This window comes from Argentina anserina, chromosome 7 (genome assembly GCF_933775445.1).
Source record: "Argentina anserina chromosome 7, drPotAnse1.1, whole genome shotgun sequence".
Classification (NCBI taxonomy): Eukaryota; Viridiplantae; Streptophyta; class Magnoliopsida; order Rosales; family Rosaceae; genus Argentina; species Argentina anserina.
The window spans coordinates 2145217-2168814 of record NC_065878.1 but is presented as its reverse complement, the minus strand read 5'-3'; the positions used below and the strand labels follow the sequence as shown (position 1 = coordinate 2168814).

The following is a 23598-nucleotide window of genomic DNA, read 5'->3' as shown; positions in this document are numbered from 1 at the left end:
GCCATACGCTCATCTCGTAGGACAATCTGTTAGAATTCCATTAGGGGTTAGGAAAGTTTACAAATTGGAAATAACTGCAGGCATTGGATTCGTAAGACTGATCAAGTGCATGGAGTCCTTGTGAAACATGGAATGTGCACTGTCATGGAAGGAACTTGGTGACCTGGTAGGAGGTTTCCCTTTTCAAATTGACGCGTTACCAACATGCAATAGGAACATATTATTCTAATCTTCTATTTTTGTTTCCCTTTGTAGTCGGGAATCTAGCTTAAAATTTCCCAAAACGGTCGTCTATATAACAGAGGAAGCCCCACTGTTTAGGTTACAGAAAGGAGAGGCAATTGGGGGCAGGTGCTAATTACTACTCAAAACAGGCGAAACCTGTAAGCTGGCTTGAAGATTAAGTCTAGAAGAAGTGATACATTCATAGTGCTGGAACCATAAATTGATTTTAGCTTTACTTCCTATTCCTGATAGTAGAACTGTAGAAACATGGAACAGAGGAGGGCTCGCAAGAAGATGTATCGAGATCGAAAGATGAACATATTTAAAAAGGCGGATGAACTGTCCATACTCTGTGATACTGATGTTGCTGTGATCCTGTTCCAACCAGCTGACGAAAGCACTACTGCTCAACCAGTTGCAGAAACTTGGCCAAAAGATCCTACAGAATTCAAGTGCATATCGGCAGATACAAGGCAAAGCTTGCCTCCTCTCATGCTTCATCACCTAGCACTAGCCTGCCCGCAATCAAAGATACTACTAGGGGTAGCTCATCTTCTCCTTCGTCTCCATCCCCATCACCATCACAATCTCCATCTCCAAGTGTACTAGGGAAGAGAAATTACTTAGACTTAGAGTTGTCTTTGTCTTGTTTCCATGATTCGCGAATCAGAATTTCGAAAGAGGACAGAGGTAAGAAGAAGCTGCGTGTTGATAATGATGAGAACATAAATTCCGAAGAGGCAATGAGGATGCAGTATGAGTTTCACACAAATGGGCATGCTGCTGGAAAAGATGAACTGTACAAGCGCGACAACGAATTCAGGATTGGATATGATGATCTTGAGCTGGCAAAGCTTGCTTCACTAGAAGCTAGGCGAGATGCTATAACAAAGAGGATTGCTTCATTGGAGGCAGCTCCTGCGTGCATTCCAACTCCTGTACTTTATCACTTTATTTGAACATACTATTTGGCCTGACTCCCAAAATTAGTTGCAACAAATTGCATTCAAGAAAGGATGATTTTATCAATGCAATTTGGGGATGCCAGCTTCATGCAATCAATATTAGCTTAGGCCAATGAGCCACGAGCAAAGCAACTGCTGAGTTCCATCTTTCTCTTATAACTTTTCTACTTCCATACTATATTTTTCCCCTACGCCATCATCGATTTCAGATAGTGAACGTACTGCAATGTATCATATCAGAATTGTAAAACAACGATGAACAATGAAAATCCCAGTAGGAAAATATTGTAAGATTGATGTATTTTCTTTCCATACTCCTTTTTACATACAAACAACAGACACAATACATGCAACTTCGAATCTACAAAACTGTCAAAATAAGGTAACTGGCCGGAGATCGAGCTACAAGTCTACAAGGTTCCTCTATTCCCATTTTGCAATCATAACATCACAACGAACGCGCCACAGGCTAATCTATAGATGACAGGAAAATCTAGACTTCCCTTTTGGGACGATTACGAGTTCGTGGGAGGGCAGGTTTTTCTTCCGGAGACATGTCGTCTTCTTCATCATCCTCATCAGTTTCCCTAATAGCTTGGTTAATGGCTACCTGATTCACAAGCACATACATTGATACTAAGATAGAAACACTAGTACACACTACCATAAACATTTCTCTAACTAAAAGACCAACACAGATAAATCTCTACTCTTTGTTGTAGTGATGAATCAAGTAAACTAAACAGCAAACACTATCAAGTCTTTGTTAAACGTACTCCGGTTAAACTGAAACGCAGTTTGAAGAGAGTGGGGACGAACCGTACCTCTTCGAGGTAGTCGCGGTCGAGCTTGTCGGCGATTCGGATGGAGGTGAAGACGGTGAAGGCGACCAGGGAGAGCGGCAGGAAGAAAGCGAAAAGGTACTGCTGCGTGGTGGGGCCTGCTCGGGTAGTCACCACCCTGACGCCGCGGTTGCTGGTGGGTTTCCCGGCGAGGAGAAACCGAACAGGGGGCACGTGAGGAGGCTTGAATAAGGCACGTGAGGAGGAGGAGGAGGAGGGAGGAGAGAGAGTGAGAGAGGCAGTGTTGGAGATGAGAAGCTTTGCCATGGTAGTAGCTTCGCCCACTGTCCAACTGGATGTGGATAACCTATTTATTTATATCACCACCGGCAAAACTTTACTCTAGCGGCTTAACTTTTTAATTACAAACAAACACCTCTAATACAACTACCCCCTAATTATCAACAAATTAACAAACATGGTCAAAAGTCAAAACGGAAATAAATTTATCGACCACCTTCTATTTGTCCATTTTGTGCGAAGCCTTTTAAACTCATGACATTAGACACATTGCTCAATTATTATTTAACTTTGAGTTGAGAAAAGACACATGACATGAGTTTAGAATGATGGGCACAAAGTAGTCAAATAAAAAATATTCGTCAATTTTGCTTCCGATCAAGACCAGTTTGAGCATCAGCTGCAAAATTTTATCGGTATATAATTATATTTATGTAAATCTTGAATAAATGCGCAAACATAAAGTGTCTTTCTACTAACGGGTTTTATTTTCTATATTAAGGGATCGTTTGTGATCTTTTTTATCATCGAGTATTAACATTTTGATTGGCTAGATCTTATATAAATGAAAATGCATACGAATTTTCAGCCAACTGCAACATATGCTATGTAAAGGCCTAACAATGGATTGTGGGTATGCCTATATGTCATTGGAAGGTATCGCATAAAACTCCTTCAAATGGGCAGAGATACGGCATAACATAATTTGATTTAGTTTATTAACAACCCATTTTGGTACGCCCCTCCCATAATTCTGAACAAATTTGATTCTAGGTTTGCCCTTCGAGAGAAAAAAAAATCATAATGAATTGATGACCATTATGAACCATGAAAGACGACGGCAAGCTATCTAAGGACAGTTTACAAGAGATGATCCTTTTCCAGCGAGTCACAGATGATATCATAATTAAAATAACAAATGAAAATGTACACATAGTTTAGTATCCTAATAGGCAGCGTTCTATAATACACAACAATTCCAAAATGATTCATCACTGGTTTCTCTCTCTCTCTCTCTCTCTCTCTCTCTCTCTCTCTGTATACACACAATAATGCAAGATTTCTTGTTGAACCCCAACTTAGCCCGACATATAGGAGCTGGCACAGAAATCCATATCTATTGTTCACCACGCTTGGATAATGATCGGGAAGAACCAACCTGAATGAACCTCCAATGACAAGCCTGTCTACTCTTTACTTTTTCTCTCCTGATTCTTAAGTCACATTTAACTTATTCACACAGAATAAGTGATCATGTTGTTAGGACAATTACACTTCAAAGCTGATCTGGGTATAATCCACTGCTGGGGGGGGGGGGGGACAATGGTGGAACAGCCGATTCTTGGACTTCAGCAACTTCATCATCCAAGGTTTTCCTGGCAGTAGCCATACTCTCTCCACTTCTTCCTATTTTCCTCGACGGGTGGGATATAGAGGAAGTAGCTCGAGAGGAGTTACTACTATCAATTGTTGCCAAGAACTTTTCCTTTGACAGTGTAGTTGGCGCAGACGCAATAACAGAGCTGAAGACTCCTGACTCCCTTAGTCCTTGGATTATGGCCTGACATGTACACAAGATATAAACTTTGATATAAAACAGAGATATATGTATCCATCAATTAGTAGAACCAATTCAATCTGTGTTTTGTTCACTTCAGTTAAAACCCATTCAAACCTTTTCACTGCAAAAAGCAGATCAGATGGTGATTACGTGGATTCAACTATTATCAGAATCAAACAGAAGGCTACAACATACCATCTTATTCCTTTTTTTATATTCTTTTCAATTTGTAGCTAAAGCACTTGCCACTACACTGAGAGATCATCGGTGAGATTCAAAAGAGCGAAAGATGGGAGAGAACAATGAGATCTAATGAGGTGGGAAATGACGGAGCACATTAAGGAAAACATAGATGAAAAAAAAAAGATGTTGAAGGTGGAAAACTGACAATAAGAATAATCAAAAGCTGAAAATCATAACATTAAGATGACTGACAAAAGAAATGGAAAGATGTCTACAAACATCATGGGACAGAGGAGCATGTTAATGTGTAGTTATGTGATACTTTTACTTCATCTTCAGAGTATATGAAAATAAAAATTACCACAAATCACATAGTGCAAAAATAAAGAAAACTATGGCGGTGAAACTAAAACATTTTCCTGCTCTGGTAATTTAAGTCTTTTGTATCTCGTTACATATTCCTCTTGTGGGGCTAAGTGATTTGAAAAAAAAAAGTCTTACCATTGGAGCATATATTCGAGTCAAGATGCCTTTTCTCAGAAGTCTTATTCTTATATCTTTGTCATCCCATACAATGTGCTCATGGTACCTAGAACAGGATCAGAGAGCAGATATCAATTATAAGTAAAATTAATAAGGACAAATAAAATTAAGCTACTACCAATATGAGAGTAGGTGACAATAATAATGTTAGTAATTATAATATTAATGAACTTACCATTTCAGCATTTCCTCCTCCGTGGCAGTTGAAGCAATTATGAAAGCCTGCAATGTTAATTGCTTAGTTGAATATACGAGTAAAGAAGATACAATGCAATGAAAAAGAAAACTAACAGCTGGAACGTAGTACAACTGTTATGGTGTTACCAAAAGAAGTTATAATAAGGGACAACAGCTAGCCTGTATACATCAATTCTATGAGTAAAAGCCAAAACTTTGCTATATACAGAGTCAGATGATGCATGGAAAAGGAAATAGTGAACCATATTTTTCTTTTGATGTGGCAAACAATGATTAAGCATATATTCATATTTTCAAGAATTGTATATCTGTTGATAACTATGCACATCAACACTGACTCCCAAGAACCCCAACTAATGCATTCGCTAAAAACAACACTTAAAAGACCAATATATATGTACTAAAATCTTCAAATTATCATTAATCTAACAGGAATTGCAGCAACATCTAAATCTTTCACGAAACTGTATGCTAGACTTGAGATATATTAATTGTATCAGTATTTCTTTAAAATTCACCCTCTCTCTATTTAACACCTTTCAGCTTTCATATGATACACTTTGTAGATCAACTAGTTCATTTGATTTATAAGGTTATAAGCTTCATTGGTCATTTTATGTACTTAATAAGACTGTAAAAATCTAAGACATATACAAAGGACCAAAGAACACATTGAACTCACGGCTCTATCAAATTCCAACATGAAGCATCTTTTGACATCTTCCTTTGTAGGCTTGCAGCCACACCGATCACGTCTTGACGTTAAGTCCGAAAATCTGGCATATGTGTAGTGCAGAACAGCAGCCTCATCCAATTTGATCTCACTAAAAGGCATTGCGAGAGAAATGATTACTGCAATCAACAAAATAAAGAAACCAGTGCTACTTCCAATACAAAATTACCATACTTTGGGGTTTTCATATAATTGTGCCATCTGTGTGCACCATTAGGACGAAGATGTTCTTGGATTCGAGCAGCTGATTTCCCATTTCCATATGTCAGAAAGTAGTTTGGGTTGCCACGAGTTGATTCTTTGTACATTCCAAAGTATGTATCTTTTGGTACATGATCGTAATTCCTCTTAAACATGGATACCTATTAGTGTCATAAATACATAAAGAAAACAGGTCAAAGCCCACATATGCATTTCCAATTAAATGCAAATAAAACTATAATAAAACGAGAACATGTAGGTTGTAGCTTTATAGAGATCCACAAGGAAAAGTTTCTAGTAACTATCTCATGATGGATGTCACAGTAAAAGGAGACCTTGTTTACTGCTCATAACTAGCAAGTCATAAAGCAGCAGAACAATTGCAATATCTTTCCTGTCCTAACCACACACCTGCATCTTCCCAACTAAAAGCTTTATTGAAGTTTTTGACTGGCCACTACAAAGTCTATGTGGTGGAATAGGGCTAGACCAATGTGGGTGTCTTACCAATTGGACATAATTTTGTTCTCCAGTAAACACTTAAGTTAAATGGCAGGTTTAATTCATTCAGCTGGATAAAGAAATGAAAACCATGTTACTAAAAACTTGGTCGTTGTATTTCAAGTGACCAACAATAAAATTCTGTGTTTTAGCATGTCGACTTCAACCTATAATCATCACTGATTAAAAAAGATGTCTCCAATCAGACAGGCAATAACACATGAGAAGTATAATTGTTTACACTATCTATGGACTAGAAAAATTAAATGAAATCTACTGAACTACGTAAAAAGCAAGAACAACAGACAATAGAGAAAAGTTACCTCAGTGAAAGGTTCTTTAATATCATCACGTTCAACACTGCTCTCCTACTCAACAAAAATATCACTGTTAATTATATTTTCAAAATAACAAGCATCAAGGCTGAAACGTGAGACAAAATGTAAAACTAATAACGCTAGCATGACCATTAAGTTTAACCACCTGCCTACAAAAGTGTTTAAGAATGCACCTACAAATTCACTTACATAATTTGGAAAAATAACCATATCCACATTGCTTGGCACATCATGCAGCAACTGCCTCAAAGAATACTCCTTGGCACCAGCTGGGTGCAGCAACTCATCGGTATCAAGATGAATAATCCAGTCCATTCCAGCATCCTAATGTTTTCATATGCATGGAAAGTTCCAAGATGACAAAAGGAAATAAATTAACATAAGTCTGTATCAGAAAGTAAGATTAAGGGGATAATTAATATGAGACAACATCTTTCATACCCTTGCCATAACAATAGCCATCTCCATATTGAGAGATTGCTTCACAAATAGCTCATAATTGCACGGTTTGTAAAAGAAACTTGACAACCATGTCTCATTCCAAATTCGACTGATGGTACCAAAAACAAGAAGCACAAGTACAAGTATTTCAGTAAAACTATATCCAAGAAACAAGTACAGAGATAAATGTAGAAAAATGTTAAACTATTTAAAGATGATTTTCATTGATCATGAGCAAAGGAAGGAGCCTTAACAGCCAGGAATATAGAAATTATAAAGAAAACTATATTGGCATCTAGCATAAGACTAATCCTAGCAAAAAAAGTGGCAAGTTACCTTCTAGCTTGTTGCTCCTCGAGCTCCTTTGTTCTGTATATCACTTTTACCCCCTGAGAATACCAAAAAGTTTGACCACAATTCAAGAGAATTTACCCCAAAAAAAAGAAGATATAGTAGAAATGCAATTAAAGTGGGGAAAAGAGGACCAAAAGAAAATTAAATCAAATGAGCCGAAATAAGCGGAGAAAAACATAATATGACTCACAGGTATAGACTCCAGAACTTTGGATACTTCAGGAGATGCAGCCTTTCCTTCCACAAAAAGAAAAAAGGTGGAAACTCCAATAACCTTATGATAGAACATCCATGGTAAAATCTGATCTAAGCCTGCTGACGTACTTGTCGTAATTAATATCTGCAAAGCCAGAAGCCAAATAACACGATCACATCACATTTAAGCTTATAAAAGTTACAGTAACTAATAATATAACACAGAATCATTAAAAGAAGGGCAGGGTCATTTACTAATAATTTGTTCCTGTCTAACAAGTGATTTTATTAAAATGCAGTACTCACACTTGAAAACCAGCATTCATCAGGTTACATGAAACATCATCATAAGTATTACCAACACAAACAAGAAATCACATTCACCAAAAATTCGCTCTATGCAGGTGCCTGTGAAGCAATTATATTGTGTTGATCTAATACAATTCTTTTATCAGTCCAAACTAGATAAAACTCATTAAAAAAAGTAACTAATTCACCACTAATTTCCATTAGTATTGAGAGGTTGTGGTTAATTATCCCACAGTGCAGAACCACTGGACTTGCCCAGTTTTTTTTTTTCATGATCAATTAGTGGAGGGTTCGAATGAAAGACGGGACAACATCCCTTCTTCAAAATCTATAGCATATACCACCATGTATTGACGAGTCAATTTGGAGAGCAAGGTTAAGTTGAGGTTATCTAAAAAGTAAAAACAGACGAAGTTACTTCACATTGGACAGCTGAGAATGGACATGTATAGTAATTGATATGATAACATAGAGATTAGAATCCTATCACAAGCAGTTGTAGCTGCATTAACCCACTTCCATTGTAAAGTTTTGCTATTCATTTTTTTTTTTTTTGGTCACTCATTTTCTAGCTAAAGCAACTGGGCAAAGCAAATGAATATCCAAACCATTTGAAAGCAAAACTCCTAGTTTCAAATAAATAATATATCACAACTATCCATCAATCAAAGAAACACATAACAACAATAAAGCAAACCAGATGATCCGTGGACCGAAATCGCAAGCATCAATCGGGCAAGTGATCAACGAAACACAAGCATATCAACAGTGATAACACCTATTACTAAACCAGCATTGCACTAGATTACTCTCAACCCTCAACTTTTACTCATCTCCATCAATTTGAATCACCAAGTACACAAATCTGAGTCGCCTGAGCTTCACACACAGATCCAATTCCGAATCTGAAATTTTGAAGGAAAGAAATCACAAACCTTAGGTTTCAAATTGGAGGCAGAATCGAACTTCCAATTCTGGTAGTAAGGAAGCGACGGCGAGCCGCTGCGGCCGAGGTTGACGCAATCGGAGGAGGATCGGACGGCGGCGGAGGAGAGAGGAGAGGCGTCCATGCCGGGGAAGAGGTGGTGGGATCCGGGAGGGGACCAGCGCGTGGTGGGGTCGGGGATGCCGCCACGCCATTGGAGGATGAAGGCCAAGGCAGCGAGGGAGAGAGGGAGGAGCGTGAGGAGGAGGAGGAGCTTGGCGGTGAAGGATTGGGAGGAGGATTGAGGGGCGGAGCGGAGCGGCGCGTGGAGGTGGTGGTGGTTGGTCATGGTCGTTGGGTTTGTTATTTCATTTCAAAATTGTGGGTGTGCGCGTCCGTCTTTACTTGGGAAATCTGGGCGACCTTCTTCGGATGTAACGTGTATTTTCCTTTGTCCATTTCCAAGATAATTAAAACACACGTCAAACCCAGAAAATTCAATTTCTCTTTCATTTTGGTTAATTTCATATACACTTTTGCTACCATCTATATATTATTCCTAGTTAAGCATGGTATAATATAAGTGATTGGTAATACTGTTAAACTTTAATTATGAGAAGGCAAAATTTTAGCAAATGTACATGAAGTTTGGGCCACTATGAATTGTTGTACATTAAATCCTAAAACATATATTTTGGTACATGAAATTATAAGCATGACTAAACATACGTGGTAACGTCGTTAGTTTGAGCGGCAGTTGTCTTATAATTTAGGGTAAAATGGTCTGAGACACTCTCTACATCTATTTTCGCCTCTTATCCCAATCTCTTTACTATCCATAATTTAGGCCTCATCATTTAGCCCGCGGATCTGAAAAGTCTGCGGAGGCCCATAAGTCCGATGAACTTTTACTCGGCCCGGCCCACTAGAAACCCGTCAAAGCCCGCTTCTGTGGATAGAGGGCTAGACTTAGTTTAGAGGTGTGAAACCCAACCCGGCCCGCTAAAAGCCCGCAAGATCCGATCCGTAAAAGTCCGCCAAGAAATAATATATTATATATATATATCAATTATATATCTTTTTTTGTAATAATTATACATAAAATATTATATATGTTAATAATACTAGATTTAAAATTTTATATTTCTTTATATTATAACTTTATACTAGATTTAAAATAAAATTGTAGCATTATGAAGCAACTATATGAAGTAAACTTCTCGGGATTAATCGACACCAGCTGATGTTATCGGTACTAATATTTAGGGACCCTGTTAAAACTTCATCTAATTCGGACCTCGTTTGACCGTCGGAATTTCTGGTAAACCAAAAACACCACTAATATGCCCTAAAGGGATACTTATTACAACATGTGAACACCAAAAACCGTTCGAAATATCCGGTAAACTAAAAATACCACTAATATGCCCTAAGGGATGATCCATTACCAATATGTGAATGCCGAAAGCTGCTTACATATTTGAAATCATCTAATTTTTGTCACTGATCGTACGTGGTCGCAACGAGAAAACTCATTTGGCAAAGCCCCAATCAATGAGGTTTTATTATGTCAAAACGCCTCTTTTTGGTTGACCGTATGTACGGACGGTCAAACCATGTTCAAAACGAACGAAATTTTTACATAGTCCCTAAATATATATCGATCACATATACTGGTGTCAATCGACAATATTTTGAAACTAGAATTTATTTGTGACTTTTTTTTAGAATGTTTTCTAATAATTCTTTTATTGTTTCAAACCTTTAAATAAAAGTATTATGTTTTTTTTTTCTAATAAAAGTCCACAAGGCCCCACCCGCAAAGCCCGCTTTAGGTGGGGCGGGCTTGGATCTTCATATTTGTGAAAATACCCGACTCGTTGACGAGCCCTACCATAATCAGCCACCTCCACCCTCAATCTCACCACCAGCCTCTACGGCTCTACCACACTGACTTAGCCAACGAAGGTAATAAATGACATGATATCACACTCCCTATTCGACCGGCACAACCGATAGCTTCTACAGTGTTGCAGCGAAGACCAATGCCAATTTCTCCAAATCAAGCTTTCACACTCCCGAGGAGGTGACATTGTTGTTGTTGTTGCCGTAGGACAACCCGATCTCAAGCTCGTTGAAAACCATGTTTTTTGGGTCGGCGACAACGAGTTCAAGTGACTTGATCGAGACAGGGTTGTGATCCTTGTACTATGTGGATTTCTGGTAGTATACCATAAACCAGCAGTGATTGGTGATTAGGTGGGGTAGGGTTTTAGTGAAGTTTAACTCCAATTATATTTTGGTGGGTGCGGATCTAGAAAGAGAAGAGATGTAGTGGTTGTGATTATGGAGGCTAGGGGTGGCACTTTCGACCGAAAAACCGAGAACCGAACCGAAAAAACTAAGCCGACAAAAAAACCGAACTGAAAAAAAAAACCGAAAAAACCGGAAAAAATTCAGTTCAGTTTTCAGTTCAGTGGTCTAACCGAACCGAATTGGCTGAACCGAACCGAACCTAATACTGAACTCGTAAAACGACGTCGTGTTACATATGTATATATCAAACTGGAAAAAACCCTCGCCTCACTCGAGTCAATCTCACTCCGCCTCAAACCTAAAGCGAAAGGATTCGCTCAGCCTCACTCGATCTCTACTCAGCTACTCTCTCATCTCAAGACTCACGCCTCTCTGAGTCGCTTGGCTCGCAGCCATCAACCATGGTTCACCAGTCCACCGCACCACGTCCGACACCACTTCTCTACCATCCTAACTCCTAAGGTGATTTGCTTCTCCGATATTAATCTCTAAATATTCTCAAATTCTTTCCTTCTAAACTAATAGCTCTCAATTTCTTGATTTCAGTCCCATTTTAATTCAATTTCTATGTTCTGGGTTTCTCTGATCTGTCAAGTTCTCCGGCATTAGCCGAGTCCATGGCTTCACCTGGGCTACTCACTACTCTGTAGAAGATCCACTCTTCCTCCTCTATTGGTATGGGTAAGTAGTTTTCTTCGCAATTCAGTTTGGAGATTTTGCATTTTTCTTGATAAGCAAAATGTGAATCCATGTAATTCCTCTATTGTATTGAATATGTTATTATATTCTGCATCTACAATTAGACATAGCTTAATCTCAAGCATTATCATATCTCTCGGATTCAAATTGTTACAGAACCTCTTTATGAGACATATTGTAATTGCTTGCACTTAGGATCTAGATTGATATCACTACCTTATAAATCTGAACTCTGTGAATGAGAAATGCATGAAATTTATGTAGTTGAAGAAATGGAAGACAAAGGTTGAAGTTTGGCGTGGTTTGTATTTGGGTATAGATATTATCGTATGCTTAATTATTCTGAAAATTTGATAAATCAATATGGTAGCCAAGATGAATTCCCAGAAGAACAAAAAAATTCAATTATGGAGTGCAAATGCAAGTGGATAATCCCATTCCGTTTCTGTTTAATCTTGTTGGATTAATATAAGTTACAACCTTATAATTCTTGTTTGTAATTGCTATGTTCACAGGTTTTTTTCATTAGTGCCATCTTGTTCCAATAAGCAAACCTTTAATTGGAACCAGTTTCATGATTAATAATGAAGTTGGTTTCATGTGCAGACCCTATCTCCACCACTTTTTTAATTGGAACCAGTTTATGATGCGTATTACATTTTTTTGTAACATACTATCAACACGTAGTTTTAACTCTGAGTTCCTAGGTTTAGAACCCTAAAATTATGAAAAACATATTCTTTCTGCCATGAAAAATTTGACCGAAGAAGAAGATGAAAAATCTTTGAAAGAAAACATTTTCTGATGAAAAAAAATGCGAAAAGACGAAAAACAAAACCCAGAAAATAAACTAGGCCCAGAAATTTGCCCAGGTACCGAGTTTTAGAGGCGGTTAGGAGTGCTGCCGATACCATCCGTAGCCGTTGTGTGTAGTTACAAGTTTAAAAAAAATAGGATAAACATCAGTTTGCAACGGAATTGTCGTTTATACAATTGGTTTGTGATGAAAATTGTCACTTATACCATTGTGATGGAATTTGTCACGATTTATTGAATTGAGTTACCATACTTTGAGACTTGACCTACAATTCAGTACTTAAAAGTTGTATCGTATATTGATACATAATGAACATTCCCTCTTGTTGATCGCAACATGCGCTTGAAATTTGGCATTTTCATGTTGGATGTATTTATGTACCTTGTCGGATTAATTTCCTTTGGTGCAACATCGTTTCATTGAAAGACATAAACATTATGGTCAAACTATACAAGAGCGAGATATGAGAAATTCTTGAAACAAGACACTCATTATATGAAAGAACATGAGAATATTGTCTCACTATTACGGATTTCAAAGCAATATACATTGGGGTTATTAAAAGAAAATAATGAAGCATAAATGCTTCGGTTAATAGTCTGAATGACTACATATCCGTTTATTCCCAAGTTTATGTGACTAATGTTACTTAGTCAATACATTTTTAATTGATTCATGATCAAGATCTCAATACAATTGTTGGTATAAAATTCTCATGAAGTTCAAGTAAACGAATATACGAGAATGTCTCGATGCAATTATGGTTTCATTACCAAAAACATTATGTTAATGCAATGTAACACATTATATACTACATGACACTACCTACATAAGTCCACGGTTTTAATTGTGGCATAAGTCAAGTTTACATGATCTTTGTGTTGCGCAATGCACACTTATATGATCTTTGATGTTGTTATTATACATCTATTTTGGTTCTCCATAATCTTTGGCGGATTAGGTCATCATCTATTGATTTTGATTTAAACATTGCAAACTTGCATTGCAAAACCCTGAAGGACTCTGAGTCATGAGCATTTTATCTCGGCTTTATTTTGAACCGACAATGCTTGTTGTATCATATTTATACCTCGTTGGCATGATGAAGCCTCGATTGATGTCTTGTTATGACATATTTCCACCTTGTTTTGGTGATTTTTGTAGTGTTACGCGCCACGTAATGTACTTTATATTCCACCGTTTTAAATTATGGTGATATTTTCACAAAGTTCGAATTGAACTAACGCTCGTACAAAATTAGGAAGTGGCAAACTGTAGCAGGTTCGCGAGTTACGGCCTTGACAGTATCGCCAAGATGTTCCGTCTGACACAAAGTTTTACCTCTAATGGCATCAAAAATTGGCCGAGCTCTTATTTTGGCCCCTAGGCATTCTGCAGCCCCTGCAAGTCCCCCCACATGGCCTCCGCAGCCTCCCCCGCACAACCTCCTTACGAACTCCTAGCATTTTTGGCTCTATTTTTTTTTTATGCCAGCAACCCTTTTTGGGTATGGCTAGACAACACCGATCCTTGCATTTTGGATCTATGGTGTATATGCATGTCAAAATTACTCATGAATGACGTTTGAGGGTCTAAAACCCTTAAGTAACGTTAAGCGGCTATTTGAGACTATATCAATGTACTTGCCGATGTTTATATTGTGATATTTATATGTTTTGACCTAAGACTACTTGTCTCTATATTTTTGTTTATGAATATGTTAAAAAGACGTTGAGTGCATAGCTAAAAGAAAGCTATTAATGGATTTAGTATTTTAATCCATTGTGACTATGATGACTAAATCATCACAAAGAAGCAATAGCGGTTTGAATGCTCCAGTTTAAATGTCTTATGGCGTTATGATTCAAGTCACAAACTCTTATGCATCAAGAGTTGAACCTATGAAATTATTTTTATCATAGTAGTTGCCTACGTTGATGAATTAACAACGGAACCATGAAATTTGTGAGACGATAAGCTACTTGAAGACAATACTTATGCCAACGTGTATCACCTAAAAACTCATTTTGAAAGAGTTCTTATGTATCAGTTCTAATGATGGAGTCCATATCATGAGTCGAAATAGTGTGAATTATATCCTTTCACATTACTATGATTCAAAATAATGAATCGGTGACTCGTATAAGCTATTTTAAGCAAAGATATTATACAGATCAATATAATTCCTCTGACATAAAATGAGTCATAATCTATGTGTTAACAAGTGCATAACCCCCTATGATCCTTAATTAACTACGCTCAACTCTCAATCTTATTCTTTAGCAAAGTTTAGGAGTGACATACACCCTCCTACGCTAAAGAGAATGAGACATAAGATGGAAGCCGAAATTGGCTTATCATGATTCACTTTGAGGATAAAATATGTTGTGGTTATACATATATCATGGTTAAACTCAAGCTATAACACTTAGATGTTATGGAGCACCCAAACAATGACAAAAAGTTGAGAAAAGTTTAAAATTTCAGGATTTACATATTGCGGACTTGTCATTGTGAGGACTGGTTCACCTACTTTTAGGTGGGCTATTGAAGTTCTACTTGTGGATACTGATTCCTAACATCCAAGGCTACATACTCACAAAATTTGAGCCCATTTAGAGTTGGAACATGGTGAACCGCTCGACACAATTGGTCACTGACTTTCGGCGAGTTTTATGGCTGGGTCGGTGCTTTTCTGACCGGCTCTGGTAGTGAGGCTAGTGGCATTGGATTCCTAATACCTATGTTTACTTGGTTCTAAAATTTCGTAGCATTTGGGGTTCGGAAAGTCAGTGAACCATTCAAGTAAGTGTAAAACAGAAGTTCGGTATTGGGTAATGATGTGTTCATGGTCAATCAAGATCTATATTGGTCTCATGCTTCACAAGATAAACCAAAAGTTTTTTTTATGGAACCATAAGCTACGACTTGTAGCGTGTTTTATTTTACGGTATCCATCTATACCATCATCATTGACGTTACGGTTGTAACGATTCACATGTTAGTGTTTCAAGTCTAACAATATGCATGTTTGTTAACGGATTATCATCCATATATTTTATGTGCTGAATTTGCGCCTCCACAAGCGCATAATGATGAGTTATTTTGATGTTGAATTTTATCTTTGAATAGGACATGAACTTCCACCTATGTCCGCTTATAAAGACCTTAACAAGTGATCTTGTTTAGTCACGTTTGATGAGTCAGTCTCCCCGTTATTACAGTGAGAGAAGAACAAGTTTGTTCAAATTAAACGACTTAGTTTTTGTCGTGGTTTGTCCCACTGAGGCCTATGTTCCTAATAGTCCTATAAATGGAAGTGACGAGATTGGATATGTCCGACAAATGGACATGTAGTCGCTCTTTGTTGGTGACGTGGTGACTCCACAAATGTGGTAGATGGTGTCATTAGGTCGTGGCTCTCACGTAAGTGTGGAGATATCACTTGGTTCGATAATACTTGTTGAATGCGAGTTATGAATACAACTTGATCTATGATCAATGATGCTCACTTGTCTATTTTCTTGGATGATAGTTATCATTGGAGATGCCTCAATGTCAATACTACTTCAAATGAGAGATCTCGAAGAATGACGATGTTGACTGAGTTTGATGTCGAACCACACATACTCTGTTGAAGAAAGATTCCAACATTATAGATTGGCCTACATGGAAAGTGTTATCCGGTGGGAATTGATGGTGATGATCGACCCACGTCGCCGTCACAACCTCCTGGAAAGCCGTAGAATCCGGTTTTAACAAAGAGATAGGTCATTGGTCAGGTAATGCCAACACCGCACATGTAAATCCTATCGATCATACTTTTATTAGGCGTAGTGAGAAAGATAAGAGTTCAGACTCACCTTATGGCCAAACTCTCTGACAGAACGCCATGGAATCAAATATGAGATGGTTTGTTCTCATAAAACCTTATAAGTTAGGTGGTTTCTAAAACAACTGAATTTTCAATTTGTGGTCATATATCATCTCTATTGGGACTAAGTTAAGAGATGCAGATAAAGATCCTGAATGGATTGGTCTTAACCTAATTCCAGTGCCTCCAGACCACGGAGAGCGATAACTTGATTAAGGTAGGCATATTAAAATGAAGTGTGAAGGACTCTTAATGACTAAGAGCCAAATGTTGCAATGTCGAAGCTCCTTACTTAAAACTCAGGGCTCACCACCTTGACCATCCAATCAAGTCTATTAAACTGGGTAATGTATGAGAATTCACTTCGAAAAAACTTTTTATTGCATGGGATAGATGTTAAATATCCTGCAACTCCATGTTCATTCTACATAATGGATGAGCATGAGCGATAATTAAGTGGTTATTGCTTATAGCTAGGGCCCGAGTTACGCATAAGTAATTTACCCATAACTGTCTGGGGATATGCAATATTGCATGCAACTATACTTAAGAATGAAACGATCTTGAGAATATTAGGTCTCGAAAGTGATGACCGCTATTGATGATGTTATTCATCGGTTGACTAAAAGCAGTAAGGACGTTAAACTAATGCTTACAAGTATTCTATGAATCAATCGAAGTCATTAGAAGACGTGTTTCCGCCGTATGAGCGACGATAAGTTTTAAGAGATGAAACTCTCCATATTTAAGTACGATATGTGTATGCATGTACTTGTTGTAATATATTTGACTCGACATATCATTCGGTTTTAACTTGTAAGGCCAAGATGATGGCTGAGTGTGCCAACACATATGTTAGTGCTTGATCACAACACGTTATGACATTAAATCCTATATCCCAACACAAAAGACACTTTAATGAAGTGATTTCAAAATCTGCCCAGATTCATAGGTCAAATTCCATGGAACCTATAAGGCAGCTCACTTATTGGAAAATGGTGAATTTGATATCATTGAAAAGTTCTATGTGTCTATTTTCCAAGGGCACTAACCATTTGACCATATCTATTATACTGAGTGAGTTATAACTGTTTTAGTAAAATAAGACGGATCTGTTCGGAACCTGCAGATAAGTCAATATCGACTGAGCTTTGTGATCAGCTCTGAATGAACTAGGTTGTGAACCACATATCACTGGAAAGCCACGGGTGTTTACTTTCCTGAAAGTTTTACGATTCATTCATACTTATTGTATCGAAGACGTTATAATTGTTTAAGTGCGTGAATGTTTTACTACGCGTGAATCTGTTTTTCATTGCAAACTCTTGCTTTGAGTTGTTATGCAATTCTCTTTCTTTTGATCCATGTATGGATACATGTACATGAAAAGTTTTTATCAAGGCAACAATTATGCACCATGACACATTAGGATCGCGATACAAGGGAGAGTGTTGTAGGAGAATTATCTCCGTAATCTTCCGATGTATCTTGTCATAATTAGTATATGTCAATCCAGATAAGGGAAAATATATGATCCTTTATTTTACGGCATACTCAATGTAATACATATACAAATGTCTCCTTATCAATGAATAAAGATGATGTTTCTCTCTATTATGATATGTATTACAGTCTTCTGTAACACTTCTTGTTTTATTAATATAAGATATAGATAAGCAATGCTAATTACTTTCAACTATATAATTAGGAATTGGGCCTTACGGGCCTGATCTAGTTATACTAGGCTTATAATACAACACCCTTATTACATTTTTTGTTTTTTGGAAATGAGCACCCTTATTACATAATAATAGATAGAATAGCTCCCAAAGTGTATCGCATCAAAGTCACCAACCCATACACATAGCCAACTCTTTTCCTCTCTCTCTCTCTCTCTCTCTCTCTCTCTCTCCCTATTTTCGTGTTGGGGGCAGTCGATGCTAGGGTTTGTCTCAGAGGTTCGTGAGGGTCAAAGAGAGGGTTCCTTCCTCAAATGCTCTCTCCCTTCCACAGTCTCTCACTCGTCGTCTCTCTTTACATGTCTTCAATCGACCCCTTCCTTCTCTTTCCTTCAGGGCCTCTCAAAACCCTGATTCTTGCTTCCTGTTCTGACTTCTTCCACATACCCCTTTCTTTTTATTTACGCGTTTCTGGGTTTCTCTGCACAAAATGACTGATTCTAAGGTCCCAAAGTTCTCTCCTTTATACTTGTTTTCATTTCAAGATTGTGTTTTTATTGATGCCCTGAACTTTGTTGATTATAAAGATTGTGAATTTCTTGTGTTCTAGCTAGATTATGCTTAATTGTTTTGCTTTCCGTTTTAAAGTTGATGTTTTATTTGAGTCCCTGAACTTGGTAGATTGTAAAGATTCAAATTTTCTTGTATCCTGGCTAGAATTTGGTTTATTATGCTGATTGTTTTGCTCTGTGAATGAAAAAGTGCCTTAATTTGCTATGTTCATTGTGTATGTTAGTGAATTGGGAATTGCAACTATTCTTTCAGCTCAATATGCTTTCAGCTCAATAGGATTTAGATTAGCTTCTGAATTAGAATTTAGCCGAATTGTGAGGAATGTTTTGTAGAGTTGATATTGGTTATGTGCTTGTGTAATGCCAATGTTGTTATGGGTGCGGGCTTTTACTTCTCCTTGTGCTAGATAGGTGCTGAATTTTTGTTTCATTCATTTGTAGCTATTGGTATTTGGGTCGTTCTCTGAAGATGAGACCAAGTCATTGTTTCTAAAGCAATCACCGGGGAAGCCGTCACCAGTGAAGGGTGGAAAGCCAGTGGAGACAAACGTATTGCAGTTTGGTTCGATAAAGTTTGATAAATCTTTAGTCAAGTTTAATCGTGAGCAAAGTTGTTTACAAGTACCCAGGAAAGTGGAGTCTTTAAATGAAAATAATAAGCACAATGGAGTGAAGACTGCAGAAGCAGGAGATGATAATTTAATAGGATCAGTAGAAATTCCGAAACAGAATGGGTATGCTAATCATTACAATCAGATTTCTGCTCATAGTAATGGCGTGAAGGAGGTTACGACAACAGATGACGTTGGTTTATCTTCATCACATCTATCCCAGAGTGAAGCAGGGTTCGCAAATCAATTTTCAAGTTTGGAATTGCAGAATAGAGAGCTGAATGGTAGTGTTGGTGATTTATCACTCTCTAATTCTAAGGGTGAACTCCATAAGTTGTTGAACGGGCCTGCCACAATCTCTGCAGTATTGTTGCCTCGTGGTTTAATCAACCCGGGAAATCTCTGCTTTCTTAATGCGACTCTGCAGGCTCTCCTAGCCTGTTCTCCTTTTGTGCAACTTATTCATGAATTTAGAAATCGCAAGATCCCCAAGGTACACACTTCCGTGATCTGTATGTTTGTAGGCTTTATGTTACAATTACCAAACTATCCCACATTTTCTGGCAACCTTGACGGCTTGACTAACCCTTGTTCTTTTACTGGCTAAACACTATACTGATATCTTCTTCTCTCATTTGGAACTCATTAGATTGGCTATCCCACACTGTGTGCATTTTCTGAGTTTGTCTCTGAATTCGACATGCCTAGTTCAAGTTCAAAGAGTAAAGATACAAGTTTTGTGGAAACGGGTAGGCCTTTTAGCCCTACCATGTTTGAAGCTGTTCTTAAAGCTTTTACTCCAGATGTACCAAGTACCATATCTGGTGGGCCAAGGTTTGTGTTTTATCCTTAGATTCCTTTTCCTTTCTTCTTCATTGTTTTTTACCTCATGCTAGTTGTCATAAATTTGTCAATGCCTATTGTCACTTTTTTGGGCTTAAAGATGTTTGATTGATCATTCCTGTGGTAGATAGTGTCTTAAGGTTACAAAAAAGTGTCCCTTTCCAATGCAGATCATCTATGTGATGGTTGTTTATTACACCTATTGACAAGTCATTTTAATGTGAAATATATTGGACTGAGATAGTTTGTAAATATACCGAAGTTTTAAATGTGCCTGCTCACCATCTTCAGCCTTTTTACATATAACCCAAATATTTATGCCCATCTTGCCTTTATTTACTAGCTATTATTAACATCTCCTGATGAAACTATTTTTATTTATCAGACAAGAAGATGCTCAGGAGTTTCTTAGCTTCATTATGGATCAGATGCATGATGAGTTACTTAAGCTTGAAGGACAATCCTCATTCTTAAATGGGAGCAAATCGTCTATTGTATCTTCTGCAGAAGAAGATGAATGGGAGACAGTTGGCCCAAAAAATAAATCTGCAGTAACTAGAACACAGAGTTTTGTCCCTTCAGAATTGAGTGATATTTTTGGAGGACAATTAAACAGTACGGTGAGGGCAACAGGTGGGGAATTTGCACCCTTTCTGCTGCTAGTTCAGTTTTAAGATTTTGTTAATAGCTATTAGAATATATTTGATTTTGGTTTTGAGCTATTCACACTTGCATTTTGAAGCACAAAATATCTTTTAAATTGATCCGCATGCTTTTGTAAGTTCCTTTTCTGTATCATTTGCATTTGAGTTGCATTTTCTTTGTCAAGGATTGCTGGTTTTACACTTTTCATTTTTCTGGACTGATGGAATATGAATTTTGAAGAGGTCATTTTATTGTTTCACCTGCACTATTGATTTGATATATGTCTTGTTGAAGGAAAGTTGTAGGAATCAACAAAATTTATGCTTGTTCATTTAAGTCTATTGTTGGTCATGTATTCTGAACGACCTTGCAGTTTTGGCCCCTATGATAATGTGCTTATGTTCTTTTTTCTTAAACAGGAAATAAAGCTTCTGCTACTGTACAACCATATTTATTGCTCCACCTTGATATTTATCCTGATGCTGTTCACTCTATTGAAGATGCACTTAGGTTGTTTTCTGCTCCGGAAACTCTTGAGGGATATCGAACATCAGCTGCGGGCAAGGTACCCCTTGATCTTAGTTTGCATCCACTTTGAAGATGTGTGATTTCTTTAATCTCCCAAGCAATACTCTTCCCAGCATAGAACTATTTGAGTTAGAGAACATTTAAACCAACCACCATTATATTTGTCAGAGCCAATGTTTTAAATAACCTTGACTGTTGTCATACCTGATGTTTCTGTTTGGGTACAAGTCATAGTGTAAATTATAATTCTAACTTCTTCACTATTGATTGTTTTGCAGGCTGGTGTTGTGAGTGCAAGTAAATCAATTAAAATACAAAAGCTTTCAAAGATAATGATTTTGCACCTGATGCGTTTTGGTTATGGAAGTCAAGGAAGCACCAAGTTGCATAAGCCTGTGCACTTCCCACTCGAATTTGTATTCGGCCGTGAATTACTTGTTTCTCCAACGTCTGAGGTTATCTTGTTGACATTTCAACTATTCTAAATTATTTTTTCACATTTTTAGTCATCTTTTCTGCATAATTATAGTTGTTGTCTCTGCCTATATGTTGTAAATTATATTTATATTTGATTAAAAAAAGCATGCGTTAAAAGTGAGAATTTCAAGAACTGTTAAAAAATTTGTTTGTTTTTTCCTGTTTTCTCTAAATTAACTAACTTAATCATAGTAATGTAACATTATGCTCTAGGAAGGTGTTAATTGGTGGATGGTGTTTCACATGCTCTCTTCTCTTCTCCTCTCCAAACAGTAAATAGGAATTTGTTCTCCTATTTACCAGTTTGTTCATGTTAGCTTTGTTCTGCTATAGTTTCTATAAGGCATTTTCTATTAGTGGAGTGGGAATTTCAGACTGTAAAAAATCGTGTTACCTATTTATCAATATACATAACTCCCTTTTGTTTTCTCAGTTGAAACTCTTGTAGCATCTATAACGATGAAATAATTGGATGGAACTGGAAGTATTTCTGGATCCAAAATTCTGACAAAATTTTGAGCTTTTGAATAAGGAGAATACAAGGGCATATCCCTGGGAGAGTGTTTGGTTTTAAGGGTTCGAATTCTATAGAGTTTTTGGACTCCACACCTTAGTTCTTAGCTTTTTGGATGTTGTCTTGTCTTTACTGGTTTCTTTGAATTGTGGATTTGCCATGCACTCTTATGTAAAATCTGTCTTGATGAACTTATGTCTGTATAAAATGAGTAATACTTTGAATTCGAATTAGCACCTTATAATGAACCAATGATGTTTTGATACGATTCTTTTATGTAGTTGTAGCCATCCACTCATGTATAATCTGTCTTGAGGAACTTATGTCTGTATAAAATGAGTAATAGTGTAATACTCCGAAGTCGAATTAGCACCTCATAATGAATTCATGATGTCTTTGGATGATTTTTGTATGTAGTTGTACTCACCAGTCAGTTCTAATTCTAGTTTTCTTTGTTTCTAAAGGGTCGGAAATACAAACTGGTTGCTACAATTACTCATCATGGGAGGGACCCCTCCAAGGGGCATTATACAACTGATGCTCTCTATGCTAGTGGTCAGTGGCTCCGGTTTGATGATTCATCTGTCACAGCAATTGGGACCAAAAAAGTGCTGCATGACCAGGCGTATGTTCTTATCTACAAGCAGTTGTAGGAGGACAACTGGGATGAGTATGGTGTTGCATGACTGAATGTATTGTGTGCGAAGTTGGCCATTCCCTCTTTAGAGACTCATTACTATCATCGGTGTAATATATGCAGTAGATGTGAAGCAACCACTTGGGATCATCATATCTGGCTGTCTTATGGGGTTGTAATGAATTCCCGTTACGTTCCCATCTATGATCTATTGGTGGCTAAAGAAAATGACTACCATATGTAGAACCTTGATGTTTCAGTGCAGCAGTTTTTTCAGGTATTATGATGTAATATATGGAAGGACGCTGCTGCTCTGCAATTATATCCTTACGGAATGCTTTCATTGTATACAACAATCTTGAATGTATTTAGGGCTGTTCCCATCTGATTGCACCCTTGGTAGCAACCGAAGATTCTGCATGTCATTTGAAGTGAGTTGATGTCTGTCATGTACAAGTTTTTAATATTTTTGTATTTGTACTATATGTGCATAATGAAATATTTGCATTTCGATTAGGCCTCAGAATAGGATGGCAATTGGAATTTCAGGAGCTGAACAGCTCAGGTGAAAATGACTAGAATTCTTTCTGGAAAGTACTCACCATTAACGGCATTGAGAGCGTATTCCAAGT

General features: G+C 37.4%; 4 protein-coding genes across 4 annotated transcripts; 2 read left to right on the top strand and 2 right to left on the bottom strand.

The window, feature by feature from the left end:
* Positions 1-492: 492 nt before the first annotated feature.
* Positions 493-1184, top strand: LOC126802700 (MADS-box protein AGL24-like). Its single transcript, XM_050530368.1, has 2 exons — positions 493-698; positions 896-1184. The coding sequence occupies exons 1-2, from the start codon at positions 493-495 to the stop codon at positions 1182-1184; spliced, it is 495 nt and encodes a 164-aa protein (XP_050386325.1).
* Positions 1185-1465: 281 nt separating this feature from the next.
* LOC126803119 (uncharacterized) lies at positions 1466-2329 on the bottom strand. The gene is made up of 2 exons (XM_050530880.1): positions 2015-2329; positions 1466-1800 (listed from the first exon to the last, which is right to left on the bottom strand). The coding sequence occupies exons 1-2, from the start codon at positions 2297-2299 to the stop codon at positions 1684-1686; spliced, it is 402 nt and encodes a 133-aa protein (XP_050386837.1). The 5' UTR covers positions 2300-2329; the 3' UTR covers positions 1466-1683.
* Positions 2330-3149: 820 nt separating this feature from the next.
* LOC126803115 (glycosyltransferase-like KOBITO 1) lies at positions 3150-9205 on the bottom strand. Its single transcript, XM_050530870.1, has 11 exons — positions 8765-9205; positions 7516-7665; positions 7308-7360; positions 6972-7080; positions 6720-6854; positions 6516-6560; positions 5665-5852; positions 5440-5581; positions 4735-4781; positions 4518-4605; positions 3150-3833 (listed from the first exon to the last, which is right to left on the bottom strand). The coding sequence occupies exons 1-11, from the start codon at positions 9101-9103 to the stop codon at positions 3549-3551; spliced, it is 1581 nt and encodes a 526-aa protein (XP_050386827.1). The 5' UTR covers positions 9104-9205; the 3' UTR covers positions 3150-3548.
* A 9128-nt stretch (positions 9206-18333) lies between these two features.
* On the top strand, positions 18334-23351 carry LOC126803113 (ubiquitin carboxyl-terminal hydrolase 24). Its single transcript, XM_050530868.1, has 7 exons — positions 18334-18644; positions 19153-19815; positions 19972-20156; positions 20551-20798; positions 21230-21375; positions 21617-21793; positions 22794-23351. The coding sequence occupies exons 1-7, from the start codon at positions 18630-18632 to the stop codon at positions 22980-22982; spliced, it is 1623 nt and encodes a 540-aa protein (XP_050386825.1). The 5' UTR covers positions 18334-18629; the 3' UTR covers positions 22983-23351.
* The last annotated feature ends 247 nt before the right edge of the window (positions 23352-23598 follow it).